This window comes from Rhinoraja longicauda, chromosome 43, assembly GCF_053455715.1.
Source record: "Rhinoraja longicauda isolate Sanriku21f chromosome 43, sRhiLon1.1, whole genome shotgun sequence".
NCBI classification, from domain to species: Eukaryota; Metazoa; Chordata; class Chondrichthyes; order Rajiformes; family Arhynchobatidae; genus Rhinoraja; species Rhinoraja longicauda.
This window is the reverse complement of record NC_135995.1, coordinates 7,070,486-7,084,303: the sequence shown is the minus strand read 5'-3', so window position 1 is coordinate 7,084,303 and position 13,818 is coordinate 7,070,486. Positions and strand designations below refer to the sequence as shown.

At 42.9% G+C, this 13,818-nt stretch overlaps 1 protein-coding gene across 1 annotated transcript in view; it reads right to left on the bottom strand.

The window, feature by feature from the left end:
- Positions 1-13,818, bottom strand: part of LOC144612206 (collagen alpha-3(VI) chain-like) — a 72,979-nt gene that overhangs the window by 49,744 nt on the left and 9,417 nt on the right. Inside the window, exons 3-5 of the mRNA XM_078431763.1 lie at positions 9,167-9,757; positions 6,581-7,147; positions 10-173 (exon numbers count right to left, since the gene is read on the bottom strand). Of these exons, the coding sequence (XP_078287889.1) occupies positions 10-173; positions 6,581-7,147; positions 9,167-9,757 (1,322 nt within the window). The remainder of the gene's footprint in view (positions 1-9; positions 174-6,580; positions 7,148-9,166; positions 9,758-13,818) is intronic.

Here is a 13,818-nt window from a genome sequence, read left to right as displayed (position 1 = left end):
GAAGTTGACTCTGGGATCTTCACTGTACTGAACCAACCCTACTCTGACTTTGTCACTTCCAATGTCAAGGCTGCTCACCACACGCGAGATGAATCTTTGAATTGCGGAAAAGACTGGTGTTACATTGTCAGATCCATCGATGATGAACACGATATCCCTCTTAACATCATCTGCTGAAATGGATTAAAAGATTTCTGACAGTTAGATGTTGACTGTAAAAGTCTTATTACTATTGTACAATTTTTCACATCTGGAGTTGGTTATTGACTGTAATAGTTAAATAACTGTTGAACAATTTTTCACATCTGGAGGTAGTTTCTCTCTTATTTCCACTGAATAATAACATACATTTTTTAACAAAATGTACACCTGACAATAAGGACCGCAAATGAATATAATGCTGGCATAACTCATGGGACTATTAAAGATTAGTATTGCCTTTAAATCATGTATTATTGTTTCAATAACGTTCCTCAAGAAGGGTTGATTAAAATCTAAATATCCAATGTATCCAAATGAATGAATGAATGAATAAGTTTATTGGCCAAGTATGTGCAGATACAAGGAATGTGCCTTGGTGCTTTGCTCACAAATAACAACACAAACATACAGTTAACAATTAAGTTAAGTTAACAATTAAGAATAAAGCATAACCACATCAAAACAATAAGGAATCAATATCTCTTGCATATTTTCTATCAGTATAAATAGTAAATAAACATTTGAAACACTTAATGTAGACACCTAATGCTGGAGTAACTCCATGGGTTAGGCAGCATCTCATGCGATAAGGAGGAATAGGTGACGTTTCAGGTGAAAACGCTTGTTTAATGCATAGCTAGCTGTCCTTTCAATTTCTTGTATGTGCCAATGCAATTTTGAATCTGACCTCAATGAGCCCAATGTTAATTCCAAGCCTAATGTAGAACATATAGATTAAATTTTGCCGCCAATTCAATTGAGTAGAGCTTTTTCAAGTGAAAGTGAAAACTATCTCTCTGCATCCAATGTTGCCTTCCACCTCTGCCAAATTAACTTAATTTCACACATCTGTTAATCAGAGTGGATCTATCAATATATACATATAAGAAAATAACTGCAGATGCTGGTACAAATCGAAGGTATTTATTCACAAAATGCTGGAGTAACTCAGCAGGTCAGGCAGCATCTCGGGAGAGAAGGAATGGGTGACGTTTCGGGTCGAGACCCTTCTTCAGTCTGAAGAAGGGTCTCGACCCGAAACGTCACCCATTCCTTCTCTCCCGAGATGCTGCCTGACCTGCTGAGTTACTCCGGCATTTTGTGTATCAATATATACGCCTCATTATTTCTATCAGATGCTTCAAGAATGTTTGCTTTATCCATTTTGAGTTTTAGACTGGTTTTAGTTTCTCGTAGAGTGGTACAGTGTAGAAACAGGCCCTTCAGCCCAACTTGCCCACACCGGCCAATATATCCCAGTTACACTAGTCCCACCTACCCGTGTTCGGTCCATATCCCTCCAAACCTGTCCTATCCATGTTTCTGCCCAACTCTTTCTCAACTACCTCCTCTGGCAGCTCGTTCCATACACCCACCACCCTTTGTGTGATAAAGTTACCCCTTGTACAGAAATTCTTTAGTGGAAGACTTGGTGTGATAAAAAATTCACTAGCACCTATTAGTTTTAATTTTGCATTGGAAACTGAAGCTAAATCATTAAATATATTCAAGAAGGAATTGTTCATTGGGCAGAATGGTCAGGCCCAGTGGTGAGAAAGCTGGAATAGAGTCCTGTATTTGGATGAGCAATCATGCTAACATGAAATAGCAGAAGAGGGAAAGGGGAAGCGAACAGTCTCTGCTTGTTTGTATGTAAATCCCAGCTCTGTTGCAGCACTGACTCCAAGCAAGTGAACAGAATAGCAATTCCTGGTACGACTTTAATGAGAGGAGAGATGGCAACAACTCAGTGGTCTCAAATGGTTCCACGCTCTTTCAGTCATTGCCAAGTAGGTTCTGCCATTCCTTTCTGGTCTTGCTGTCTGTCACTTGCAATAATGGCGGGAGGCAATTGCCCAAATCTCACTACAGCGGTGTGCAGGAAGGAACTGCAGATGCTGGGTTTACACCAAAGATAGACACAAAATCCTGGAGTAACTCAGCGGGACAGGCAGCGTCTCTGAGGAGAAGGAATGGGTGATGTTTCGGGTCACTCCTTGTGTCTCCATAGGTTTTACGATTATTTTGAGTCGGGATAAGTCTGGACCTAACTTGGGGTACGGCAGATTACAACATTATTAGTCAGGAGCAAGAGAGAGTAAATTGGGAACAGTCATTATTAGGTAAGTCAGCATCTGACATGTGGGAGTCTTTTAAAGGCCAGTTCATCGAATTTCAGAACCGAGAGCGAGATAGAGCTCTTAAGGCTAGCGGAGTCAGGGGGTATGGGGAGAAGGCAGGAACAGGGTACTGATTGAGAATGATCAGCCATGATCACATTGAATGGTGGTGCTGGCTCGAAGGGCCGAATGGCCTCCTCCTGCACCTATTGTCTATTGTCTAACATGTTCCTGCAAGGAGGAGTAATAAGGGTGGGAAAAGAAGGGAACCTTGGATGACTAGTGTTTGTATCTCTCTAAAAGCCTCTTATATGCCACTATCGTATCCGTCTCCACTGCCACCTCTGGCAGCACCCTGTGTAAACAAAAAACCCGTCCACACACATCTCTTTTAAACTTTGCCCCCTTCATCTTAAAGCTTCGCCATCTAGTCTTTGACATTTCTACCTGGGAATAGGTTCTGACTGTCTATCTATGCCTCGCACAATTTTATATGTTTCTCTGAGCCTCCTAGATTCCAGAAAAAACAATCCAAGTCACCTTAGAGCTAATCCTCTCCAGTCCAGCCAATATTCTGGTAAATCTCTTCTTCACTCTCTCTGTAACTCCCACATTCTTCTTTTAAAGGAGCAACCAGAACTGTATGCAACACTCCAAATGCGGCCAAACCAAAGTCATATGAAGCTGCCCGAGTATTATATTCAATGTCCTGACCGACGAAGGTAAGCATACCAGGCGCCTTCTTTACAGAGAGCTCTGACCCAGTCGTCTGGCCATAACAATTTGGCCCTTATCAAAGTCGCTCAGGTCTTTACTCCTGCCCATTTCTCCTGCATCCAACACATCAACTTCTTTTCACACAGAGAGTGGTGAATCTGTGGAATTCTCTGCCACAGAGGGTAGTTGAGGCCAGTTCATTGGCTATATTTAAGAGGGAGTTAGATGTGGCCCTTGTGGCTAAAGGTATCAGGGGGTATGGAGAGAAGGCAGGTACAGGTTACTGAGCTGGATGATCAGCCATGATCATATTGAATGGCGGTGCAGGCTCGAAGGGCCGAATGGCCTACTCCTGCACCTATTTTCTATGTTTCTATGTTTACCATTACCACTCTTTATCACTCTCTACTGTTGTTGCCACTTTCAGTGCACTATATACTTGGAGCCCTGGGCCCCTCAGTACATTAATGCTGTTAAGGATCTAACTTTAAACCATATACTTTTGCCTTACATACTACCTTCCAAAGTACAGCAGCTCACACTTGGTCGGATTAAACTCTATCTGCCTTATCTCCGGCCATTTCTATAGCTGATCTATATTTCACTGTATATTTCCTCACAATCCACTATTCCAACAATCTTGGTGTCGCCTGCAAAATTAGCAATTAATCCATATACATTGATGTCCAAGTCAGGCACATACACACATATATATATATATATATATATATATATATATATATATATGCATATACATATATACGCATGTATATACGTGTGCATGTGTGTGTGTGCTTACATGTGCTTGCGTGCCTGCATATATATATATATATATATACACACACACACACGTATATATATATCAATTTCTGCAGCTGATCTATACATTTACACTGATGAGCTAAAACATTATGACCACCTGCCTAATATGCTGTTGGTCCTCCACATGCCGCCATACAAGAATACTTTCCAGTCGGCCAGTTCTGGTCAAGTAAAGGTAAGGCCTTTTGATTTTAGATTTTCCTTTTGATCTTATTTTCTATAATATTCTGTTCATTTTTAAGCCTGGAAGGTCCATTGTTGGCTCGGGAAGGTGTGATCTCAAGAGAGAAACAATGTGGAGAACTCTGGAACTGGTAAAAACAACTAGGGAGGAGAAAGGGGGTGAGGGGGAAGTGAGGAAGTGGGGAGTATGAGATGACCTTACTTAAAATGAGAGAATTCAATATTCATACCGCTGGGTTGTAAGCTACCCAAGCGAAACATGAGGTGCTGTTCCTCCGATCTGCACGTGGCCTCACTCTGACAGTGGAGGAGGCCCAGGATGGAAAGGTCAGTGTGGGAACGGGAAGGGGAGTTGAAATGGTTGGCAAATGTAAAATCCCACAGGCCTGAGCGGACTGAGTGCGAGTGTTCAGAGAAACGGTCGCAGGGTCTACGTTTGCACAGGAGCCCACATCGGGAACGTCGGATGCAGAAGATGAGGCACATGTGAACCTCCGTCCAACCTGAAGGGTCCTGGGATGGAGTCGAGGGAGGAAGTATAAGGACAGTTGTTACGCCAGCTTGTGGTTACTGATGCAAAGATGAGCTCAGTGGGGCAGGAGCAATGGGTCTGCCAGGGTAGTTCACAGCTCCCACATCACACCATCCCTGGCCAACAATGGACCTGCTAGGCAACACCCTGCCTGAGGTCATTTGTGGCCGGCTTTGAATGGTCTTCATCTTTTCTCGCCTCCAACTCTTCACAACCCCCCTTCCCCTCCCCCACCCCACCCCATACTTTTAGTCTGAAGAATGTTCCAGCCCAAAACGTGACCCATCTTTTCTCTCCAGAGATGCTGCCTGACCCATTGAGTTACTCCAGCACTTTGTGTCCACCTTTGGTATAAGCCAGCATCTGTAGTTCTTTGTTTCTATATGTCGGGTTGCGTTTTGATTGTAAAGAATGGGGCTAAAAGGAAATTCTTTTTTTAAAATTTTATTTAATTTTTTTTTTTAGAGATACAGCACGGAAACAGGCCCTTCGGCCCACTGGGTACGCGCCGCCCAGCGATCCCCGCATATTAACACTATCCTACACCCTAGGGCGAAATTTCTTTTACATTTGCCCAGCCAATTAACCTACATACCTGTATAAGAAAATAACTGCAGATGCTGGTACAAATCGATTTATTCACAAAATGCTGGAGTAACTCAGCAGGTCAGGCAGCATCTCGGGAGAGAAGGAATGGGTGACGTTTCGGGTCGAGACCCTTCTTCAGACGTCTTTGGAGTTCTTATCCTGTTTCCCTGCGTGACTGCCTCAATTCAGACCTTAACTTCCTTGCGATTTCTTTGTCAGCATTATCCAAAATGTTATTCTCAACCACCCTATCAACTGCCTTCCTAACTTATTCCCTTAAACTCAAGAGGTATTGCTTCACACTGTGAATCCTAAACTAATCTCTACAGGTGTCAGGGGTTATGGGGAGAAGGCAGGAGAATGGGGTTAGATGGGAGAGATAGATCGGCCATTATTGAATGGCAGAGTAGACTTGATGGGCCGAATGGCCTAATTCTACTCCTATTCCTTATGACCTCATTACTATGTATTTGTGATTTCTACATTTCATCGTTTTTAAATTTATTGGTTGATGAAAATATATATTTTTAATTCTTCCATTAAGGGCGGTCACGGTGGCACAGCGGTAGAGTTGCTGCCTTACAGCGAATGCCGTGTCGGAGACCCAGGTTCCATCCCAACTACGGAGTTGTACGGAGTAGAGAGTTTGTACGTTCTCCCCGTGAACTGTGTGGGTTTTCCTCCGAGATCTTCAGCTTCCTCCCACACTCCAAAGACGTGCAGGTTTGTAGGTTAATTGGTTTAGTAAATGTTTTTTAAAAATTGGCCCTAGTGGGTGTTGGATAGTGTTATTGTGTGGGGATCGCTGGTCGGCGCGGACCCGGTGGGCCGATGGGTCCATTTCTGCGCTGTATCTCTAAACTAAACTAAATTAAGAAAAAGTAAAGTTTTCTCAAAAAAAAAAAAAATCCCTGCAAGCTACAATATATTAACAATAAAACAATTGTTTTTGACAAACCCAGTATTCTATGGTTTCACCCGACAACTTTAAATTAAAAACAAAAATGAGAGGCCAAGTCTTTTAATACAGTAACACTTTGTGTAACTGATTAAGCAATTTATAGTATAAGAAAATAACTGCAGATGCTGGTACAAATCGAAGGTATTTATTCACAAAGTGCTGGAGTAACTCAGCAGGTCAGGCAGCATCTCGGGAGAGAAGGAATGGGTGACGTTTCGGGTCGAGACCCTTCTTCAGTCTGTAGAAGTGAAACCATAGAATACTGGGTATGTCAAAAACAATTGTTTTATTTCGGGTCGAGACCCTTCTTCAGTCTGAAGAAGGGTCTCGACCCGAAACGTCACCCATTCCTTCTCTCCCGAGATGCTGCCTGACCTGCTGAGTTACTCCAGCACTTTGTGAATAAATGCTTAAGCAATTTAATGGAATAGGACAAAATGTATCAAAGACTCTTACCTTGCTCAATAATAATCTTGGTGGCCATTTTGTCCAATAGGTCTCGTTGAATGGCTGATAAATCTTGGAAGTCCCTCATTGTTAAAGCAAATGTGGAATCATGCACGATTTGTTGAAGTTCTGCTGCATCTGCATTTTTGGCTCCGATGGCAATGGGCATAATACCAGCTTGTTTCACCCTGCTTGCTGCCCGCCCAACATCATCCCTTGATTTCCCAGCAGTGATGAGCACCAGGATCTGTGAGGCACCAATATCTCTCCTGCTGCCTGCAGATGGGCTGAAGACATCCCTAGCGGTGAAGTCCAACGCTGCCCCTGTGTTGAGGAGTCTTCCTGCTTTTGGCACAAGCCTCCTGATTGCCTCCAACACCTCGCCTTTCGTTAAGTACGTATCGAGGCCAAATTCTATGCTTTGGTCAGAACTGTACCGAACGACGGCCATTTTATCTTTGTCGGGTCCAATGTCAAGCTGCTGGGCCACATGCGTTAGAAATTCACGGACTTGAAGAAATGATTGACCCATTGCAGCAGAGCCATCAATGAGGAAGACAACATCTCTCTTCAATGCTAGAATGATATTTAAAATGGCGCCAACGTTATGAAAATCCACAAGTGAAGCCTACAAGCAACATTCAACCAACACCCACAGAATCATGCCATTATAATGTCAAAATATTTAATTTATGGGAAATATTTTAGATGTATATTTAACCACTGAATCTGCTCTATACTGCAAATTAATTTCTCAAGCACAGCAATGAGAAACCACTGGTAACTTTACAGAATACCCATGACGTTATAAAACTGTTGCTCAATTTTGGACCTTCAGCTTTGACGACTTTGGGTTCACTCTTTTTTTTAAAATCTAAGGCTCCAAAATAAAGTTGAAATATTAAGGAAGGGGGGTGACAATAGTGCAGCAGTTAGTACTGCTGTCTCACTCGTGGTTGAATTGGCCTTCAGTGTAGTCAACCAGCCAAATAATGAAAGGGGAATAGATGCAGCAAGCGAGAGAGAAGGGCTGTTGGCATCTAAGAGGGAGAAAGGGGGCATTAGGATTGCTCTCCGGGAGCTGGCGTAAATGACGGACTGAGGGTGTACAGGTGTCAGAGGTTATGGGGAGAAGGCAGGAGAATGGGGTTAGGAGAGAGAGATGAAGTTATGTTATTTGAAAGCAGGTACATGCCCCTTTAAGGGAACAAAGTTTAAATGTTGAGTTCGAGTAGATTTAGATTTAGAGATACAGCGCAGAAACAGGCCCTTCGGCCCACCGGGTCCGCGCCGCCCAGCGATCCCCGCACACTAACACTATCCTACACCCACTAGGGACAATTTTTACATTTGCCCAGCCAATTAACCTACAAACCTGTACGTCTTTGGAGTGTGGGAGGAAACCGAAGATCTCGGAGAAAACCCACGCAGGTCACGGGGAGAACGTACAAACTCCGTACAGATGGCGCCTGTAGTCAGGATCGAACCTGAGTCTCCGGCGCTGATGAGTAGACATCCTTTCATTAAGCAGCGGCTGTTCTGAAATCTCTTCGTCATTCAATTATGGCTTATCGGACTTGATGGGCCAAATGGCCTAATTCTACTCCTATCACTTATGACCTGAGGCCCTTATGAGGGACTTCTTTTTGTATTTCAATCAGCAGGTTTATTGTGAATTCTCTGTAAGTCGAAGTGCCAGAGCCAGACTACCTGCAATGGCTTCGATGAAATTACCATTTCAGAGCAGCCACTGCTTAATGAAAGGATGTCTACTCGAACTCAACACTTAAACTTTGTAACCTTAAAGGGGCATATACCCGCTTTCAAATAATATAACTTCTTCAAGCTGAAAAGGGTACAGAGAAGAATTACGAGGATGTTGCCAGGACTAGAGGGTGTGAGCTATAGGGAGAGGTTGAGCAGTCTGGGACTCTATTCCCTGGAGCGCAGGAGGATGAGGGGTGATCTTATAGAGGTGTATAAAATCATGAGAGGAATAGATCGGGTGGATGCACAGAGTCTCTTGCCCAGAGTAGGGGAATCGAGGACCAGAGGACATAGGTTTAAGGTGAAGGGGAAAAGATTTAATAGGAATCTGAGGGATAACCTTTACACACAAAGGGTGGTGGGCGTATGGAACAAGCTGCCAGAGGAGGTAGTGGAGGCTGGGACTATCCTAGCGTTTAAGAAGCAGTTAAACAGGGACATGGAAAGGACAGGTTTGGAGGGATGTGGACCAAACACGGGCACGTGGGGCTAGAGTAACTGGGACATGTTGGTCGTTTCCACACCGTACCACTCTATGACTTAGACTGTATGACCTTCTTATTTACCATGCATTAGCATTGATTCTGTATTTTGTATTGATGCAGATGCAGTGTCTTAAACAAGACCAAATTGAAAATCCCCAAGTAAAATATGCACCTTTTATGTGTGCACAATAACACGAGCTTACTTCCAGATGCTGCTCGTTTGAAAAATGCTCTTAAACTGACAGGCTCACAGCTTAACATTAGTGTCCATTAGCAATGTCGACGAATAGAACTGGAATCCTGAATGACACGGCAAGATGTGGAAGCATTTTCGACGACCTACCTGAAGGTGTTACTGCGGCTCCTCCATAAATCAGTGACGATATCACTGTATTCCAGATGGTATCCAAGGATTGAAAGTCAGACACTTGGAAAGCCCTGCGATCATGGTACGCAATGCGCTTTACCTCCTCCACATCTGCATTACCCACTCCAACCGCAATGGTGGCAATGCCCTCCCGCTCCAGGGCTTCTGCAGGCGGTTGGACATCATCGGCAGATCTTCCAGCTGTAACGATGAAAACCATCTGGGGGACATTCTCCTCGATCCTGCTCCCCGTGGCTTTGGTAAAGATGTTTTTATGAACATAGTCCAATGCTGCGCCGGTATTAAGGGTCCTTCCTTCTTTCGGCCTGAGCCCATTTAAGTGGGAGACAATCTCAGACAGGGTGCTGTAACTGTTCAGATAGAATACGGTTCTTGCAACATCGCTGTACAGTACCACGGCCACTTGCATACCATCTCGTCCAATGCTGAACGTTTGAATTATCTTAATGATGAACTCACGGAGAAGAGGGAAATAGGCATTCCCAACATTAATCGATTCATCGATAAGGAACGCAATATCCTTCTTGATCAATGTCACTGTTGTAACTGGGAAAGAAGATACCATTGAGATATATTGCGGGTCAAACAAGACTATTTAAAATGACCTAATACCTGGTATTCTCACAGAAAGTAACATGGCACTAATAACTATATTGACCCTTCACCCTTTAACTTGCCCAAGATCACAGTGTGGGAGTCAGTCTGAAGAAGGGTCTCGACCCGAAACGTCACCCATTCCTTCTCTCCTGAGATGCTGCCTGACCTGCTGAGTTACTCCAGCATTTTGTGAATAAATACCTTCTATTATAGGAAAGATGTTGTTAAGCTGGAAAGGGTGCAGAGACGTTTTATGAGGATGTTGCCAGGACTCTGGAGGGTCTGACTACCGGGAGAGGTTGAGTAGGCTGGTACTCTATTCCTTTGAGCGCAGGAGGATGAGGGGTGATATTATAGAGGTGCATAAGGTGCATAAGGAGGCTGTTTGGGTGGAACTCAGAAATGAGAAAGGTTTAGCAACACTTATAGGGGTGTATTATAGACCGCCAAATAGGGAACGAGAATTGGAAGAGCAAATATGTAAGGAGATAGCAGATATTAGTAGTAAGCACAGAGTGGTGATTGTGGGTGATTTCAATTTTCCGTATATAGACTGGGAATCACATTCTGTTAAAGGGCTGGATGGTTTGGAGTTTGTAAAATGTGTGCAGGATAGTTTTTTGTAGCAATACGTAGAGGTGCCTACCAGAGAAGGGGCAGTGTTGGACCTCCTGTTAGGAAATGAGATGGGTCAGGTGACGGAGGTATGTGTTGAGGAGCACTTTGGGTCTAGTGATCATAATGCCATTAGTTTCAATATCATTATGGAGAAGGTCAAATCTGGACCAAGGGTTGAGATTTTGGATTGGAGAAAGGCTAATTTTGAGGAGATGAGAAAGGATTTAAAAGGAGTGAAATGGAAATTGTTGTTTTATGAAAAGGATATAATAGAGAAATGGAGGATATTTAAAGGTGAAATTTTGAGAGTACAGAGTCTTTATGTCCCTGTTCGGTGGAAAGGAAAGAATAATAATTTGAAAGAGCCGTGGTTTTCCAGAGAAATTGGACACTTGGTTCGGAAAAAGAGGGAGATATACAATAAATATAAGCGGCAGGGAGTAAATGAGGTTCTTGAGGAATATAAAGAATGTAAAAGGAATCTTAAAAAGGAAATCAGAAAAGCGAAAAAAAGATATGAGGCTGCTTTGGCAAGTAATGTAAAAGTAAACCCCAAGGGGTTCTACAGATATGTCAATAGCAAAAGGATAGTGAGGGATAAAATTGGTCCATTAGAGAGTCAGAGTGGACAGCTATGTGCTGAGCCGGAAGAAATGGGGGAGATATTAAACAATTTCTTTTCTTCGGTATTTACCGAGGAGAAGGATATTGAATTATGTGAGGTAAGCGAAACAAGTAGAGTAGTGATGGAAATTAGGAGGATTAAAGAAGAGGAGGTACGGACACTTTTGAAGAATATAAAAGTGGATAAGTCTCCAGGTCCTGATAGGATATTCCCTAGGACATTGAGGGAAGTTAGTGCAGAAATAGCAGGGGCTATGACGGAAATATTTCAAACGTCATTAGAAACAGGGATGGTGCCAGAAGATTGGCGCATTGCGCATGTTGTGCCTTTGTTTAAAAAAGGTTCTAAAAGTAAACCTAGCAATTATACACCTATTAGTTTGACGTCTGTGGTGGGAAAATTAATGGAAAAGATACTTAGGGACAATATATATAATTATTTGGATAATCAAGGCCTGATTAGAAACAGTCAACATGGATTTGTGCCTGGAAGGTCATGTTTGACTAATCTTCTTGAATTTTTTGAAGAGGTTACCAGGGAAATTGATAAGGGCAAGGCTGTGGATGTTGTCTATATGGACTTCAGTAAGGCATTTGACAAGGTTCCACATGGAAGGTTGATTAAGAGGGTTAAATCGTTGGGTATTAATAGTGAGGTTGCAAGATGGATTCAACAATGGCTGAATGGGAGATACCAGAGGGTAACGGTTGACAATTGTATGTCAGGTTGGAGGCCAGTGTCTAGTGGAGTGCCCCAAGGATCTGTGTTGGGTCCACTGTTGTTTGTCATTTACATTAATGATCTGGATGATGGTGTGGCAAATTGGATTAGTAAATATGCAGATGATACTAAGATAGGTGGAGTAGTTGATAGTGAGGTAGATTTTCAAAGTCTACAGAGAGACTTGGGCCTTTTGGAAGGGTGGGCTGAAAGATGGCAGATGGAGTTTAATGCTGATAAGTGTGAGGTGCTGCATTTTGGTAGGACAAATCAAAATAGGACGTACAGGGTAAATGGTAGGGAATTGAGGAATGCAGTGGAACAGAGGGATCTGGGAATAACTGTGCATTGTTCCCTGAAGGTGGAATCTCATGTGGATAGGGTGGTGAAGAAGGCGTTTGGTATGCTTGCCTTTATAAATCAGAGCATCGAGTATAGAAGTTGGGATGTAATGTTGAAATTGTACAGGGCATTGGTGAGGCCGAATCTGGAGTATGGTGTGCAGTTCTGGTCGCCAAATTATAGGAAGGATGTCGACAAAATGGAGAGGGTACAGAGGAGATTTACTAGAATGTTGCCTGGGTTTCAGCACTTAGGCTACAGAGAGAGGTTGAACAGGTTGGGTCTTTATTCTTTGGAGCGTAGAAGGTTGAGGGGGGACTTGATAGAGGTTTTTAAAATTTTGAGAGGGACGGACAGAGTTGACGTGGGTAGGCTTTTCCCTTTGAGAGTGGGGAAGATTCCAACAAGGGGACATAGCTTCAGAATTGAGGGACAAAGGTTTAGGGGTAACATGAGGGGGAACTTCTTTACTCAGAGGGTTGTGGCTGTATGGAATGGGCTTCCGGTGGAAGTGGTGGAGGCTGGCTCGATTTTATTATTTAAGAGTAAATTGGATAGGTATATGGATAGGAGGGGATTGGAGGGTTATGGTCTGAGTGCAGGTAGATGAGACTAGGTCAGGGAGAATGGTCGGCGTGGACTGGTAGGGCCGGACAGGCCTGTTTCCATGCTGTAGTTGTTATATTGTTATATTTATATTGTTATGAGATGTTTGATCAATCTAATTGAGTCTTCAATAAGGAGGCTAATGAGACATATGTAATCTAATGGATTTTTGGAAGGTACTTGATGAAAATTACAGCATAAAAGTCCAGAGTCAGTGTTGGGATATTTAACGAATGGACTTCAGTTAACAGGACAAAGTTTGCAGTTAAAATGAAGCTTAGAACTATCATTGAAAAGTAAAAACCATTTGCAGATTTCTGGCGATCTGGTGAAATAGTAATGGCTGATGACAGTTGACGCAGGTAAGTGAGAAGTGATGGAAATGAACTTTTAAAATAAGAAAAAGGAATTGCAATGTAAAATGAACATTACAATGTTTTAAGTGACAATGACACAAGGAAAGATGGAGGTACACAAATTTCAGAAGTGGCTGATTAAGAAGGGTGTACTAAAATTGGCAGGCCAACAAAGAAGACAAGTTGTGTAGGAAAATGACTGCAGATGCTGGTACAAATTGAAGGTATCACAAAATGCTGGAGTAACTCAGCAGGTCAGGCAGCATCTAGGAGAGAGGGAATGGATGACGTTTCGGGTCGAGACCCTTCTTCAGACTGATGTCAGGGGGGCGGGACAAAGGAAGGATATAGATATAAGAGAAGCCCAACTAAGTCCCACTATAGCACATCCTGAAACATTAATCATCTTCAGCTACATGCCCAGCTGTATATTGGGTAGCTTCCATGGAATATAATCCCATTATCCTTTTAGATACTGTATCCTGAATCTTAATAAATGGTTGAAAATATCTTATAAAGTCATAAGTGATCGGAGTAGAATTAGGCCATACTTCCAAAGACGTACAGGTAGGTAGGTTAATTGACTGGGTAAATGTAAAAATTGTCCCTAGTGTGTGTAGGATAGTGTTAATGTGCGGGGATCGCTGGGCGGCGCGGACTCGGTGGGCCGAAGGGCCTGTTTCCGCGCTGTATCTCTAAATCTAAAAAAATCTTTTAAAAATCAAGACTATTTCACCATTCAA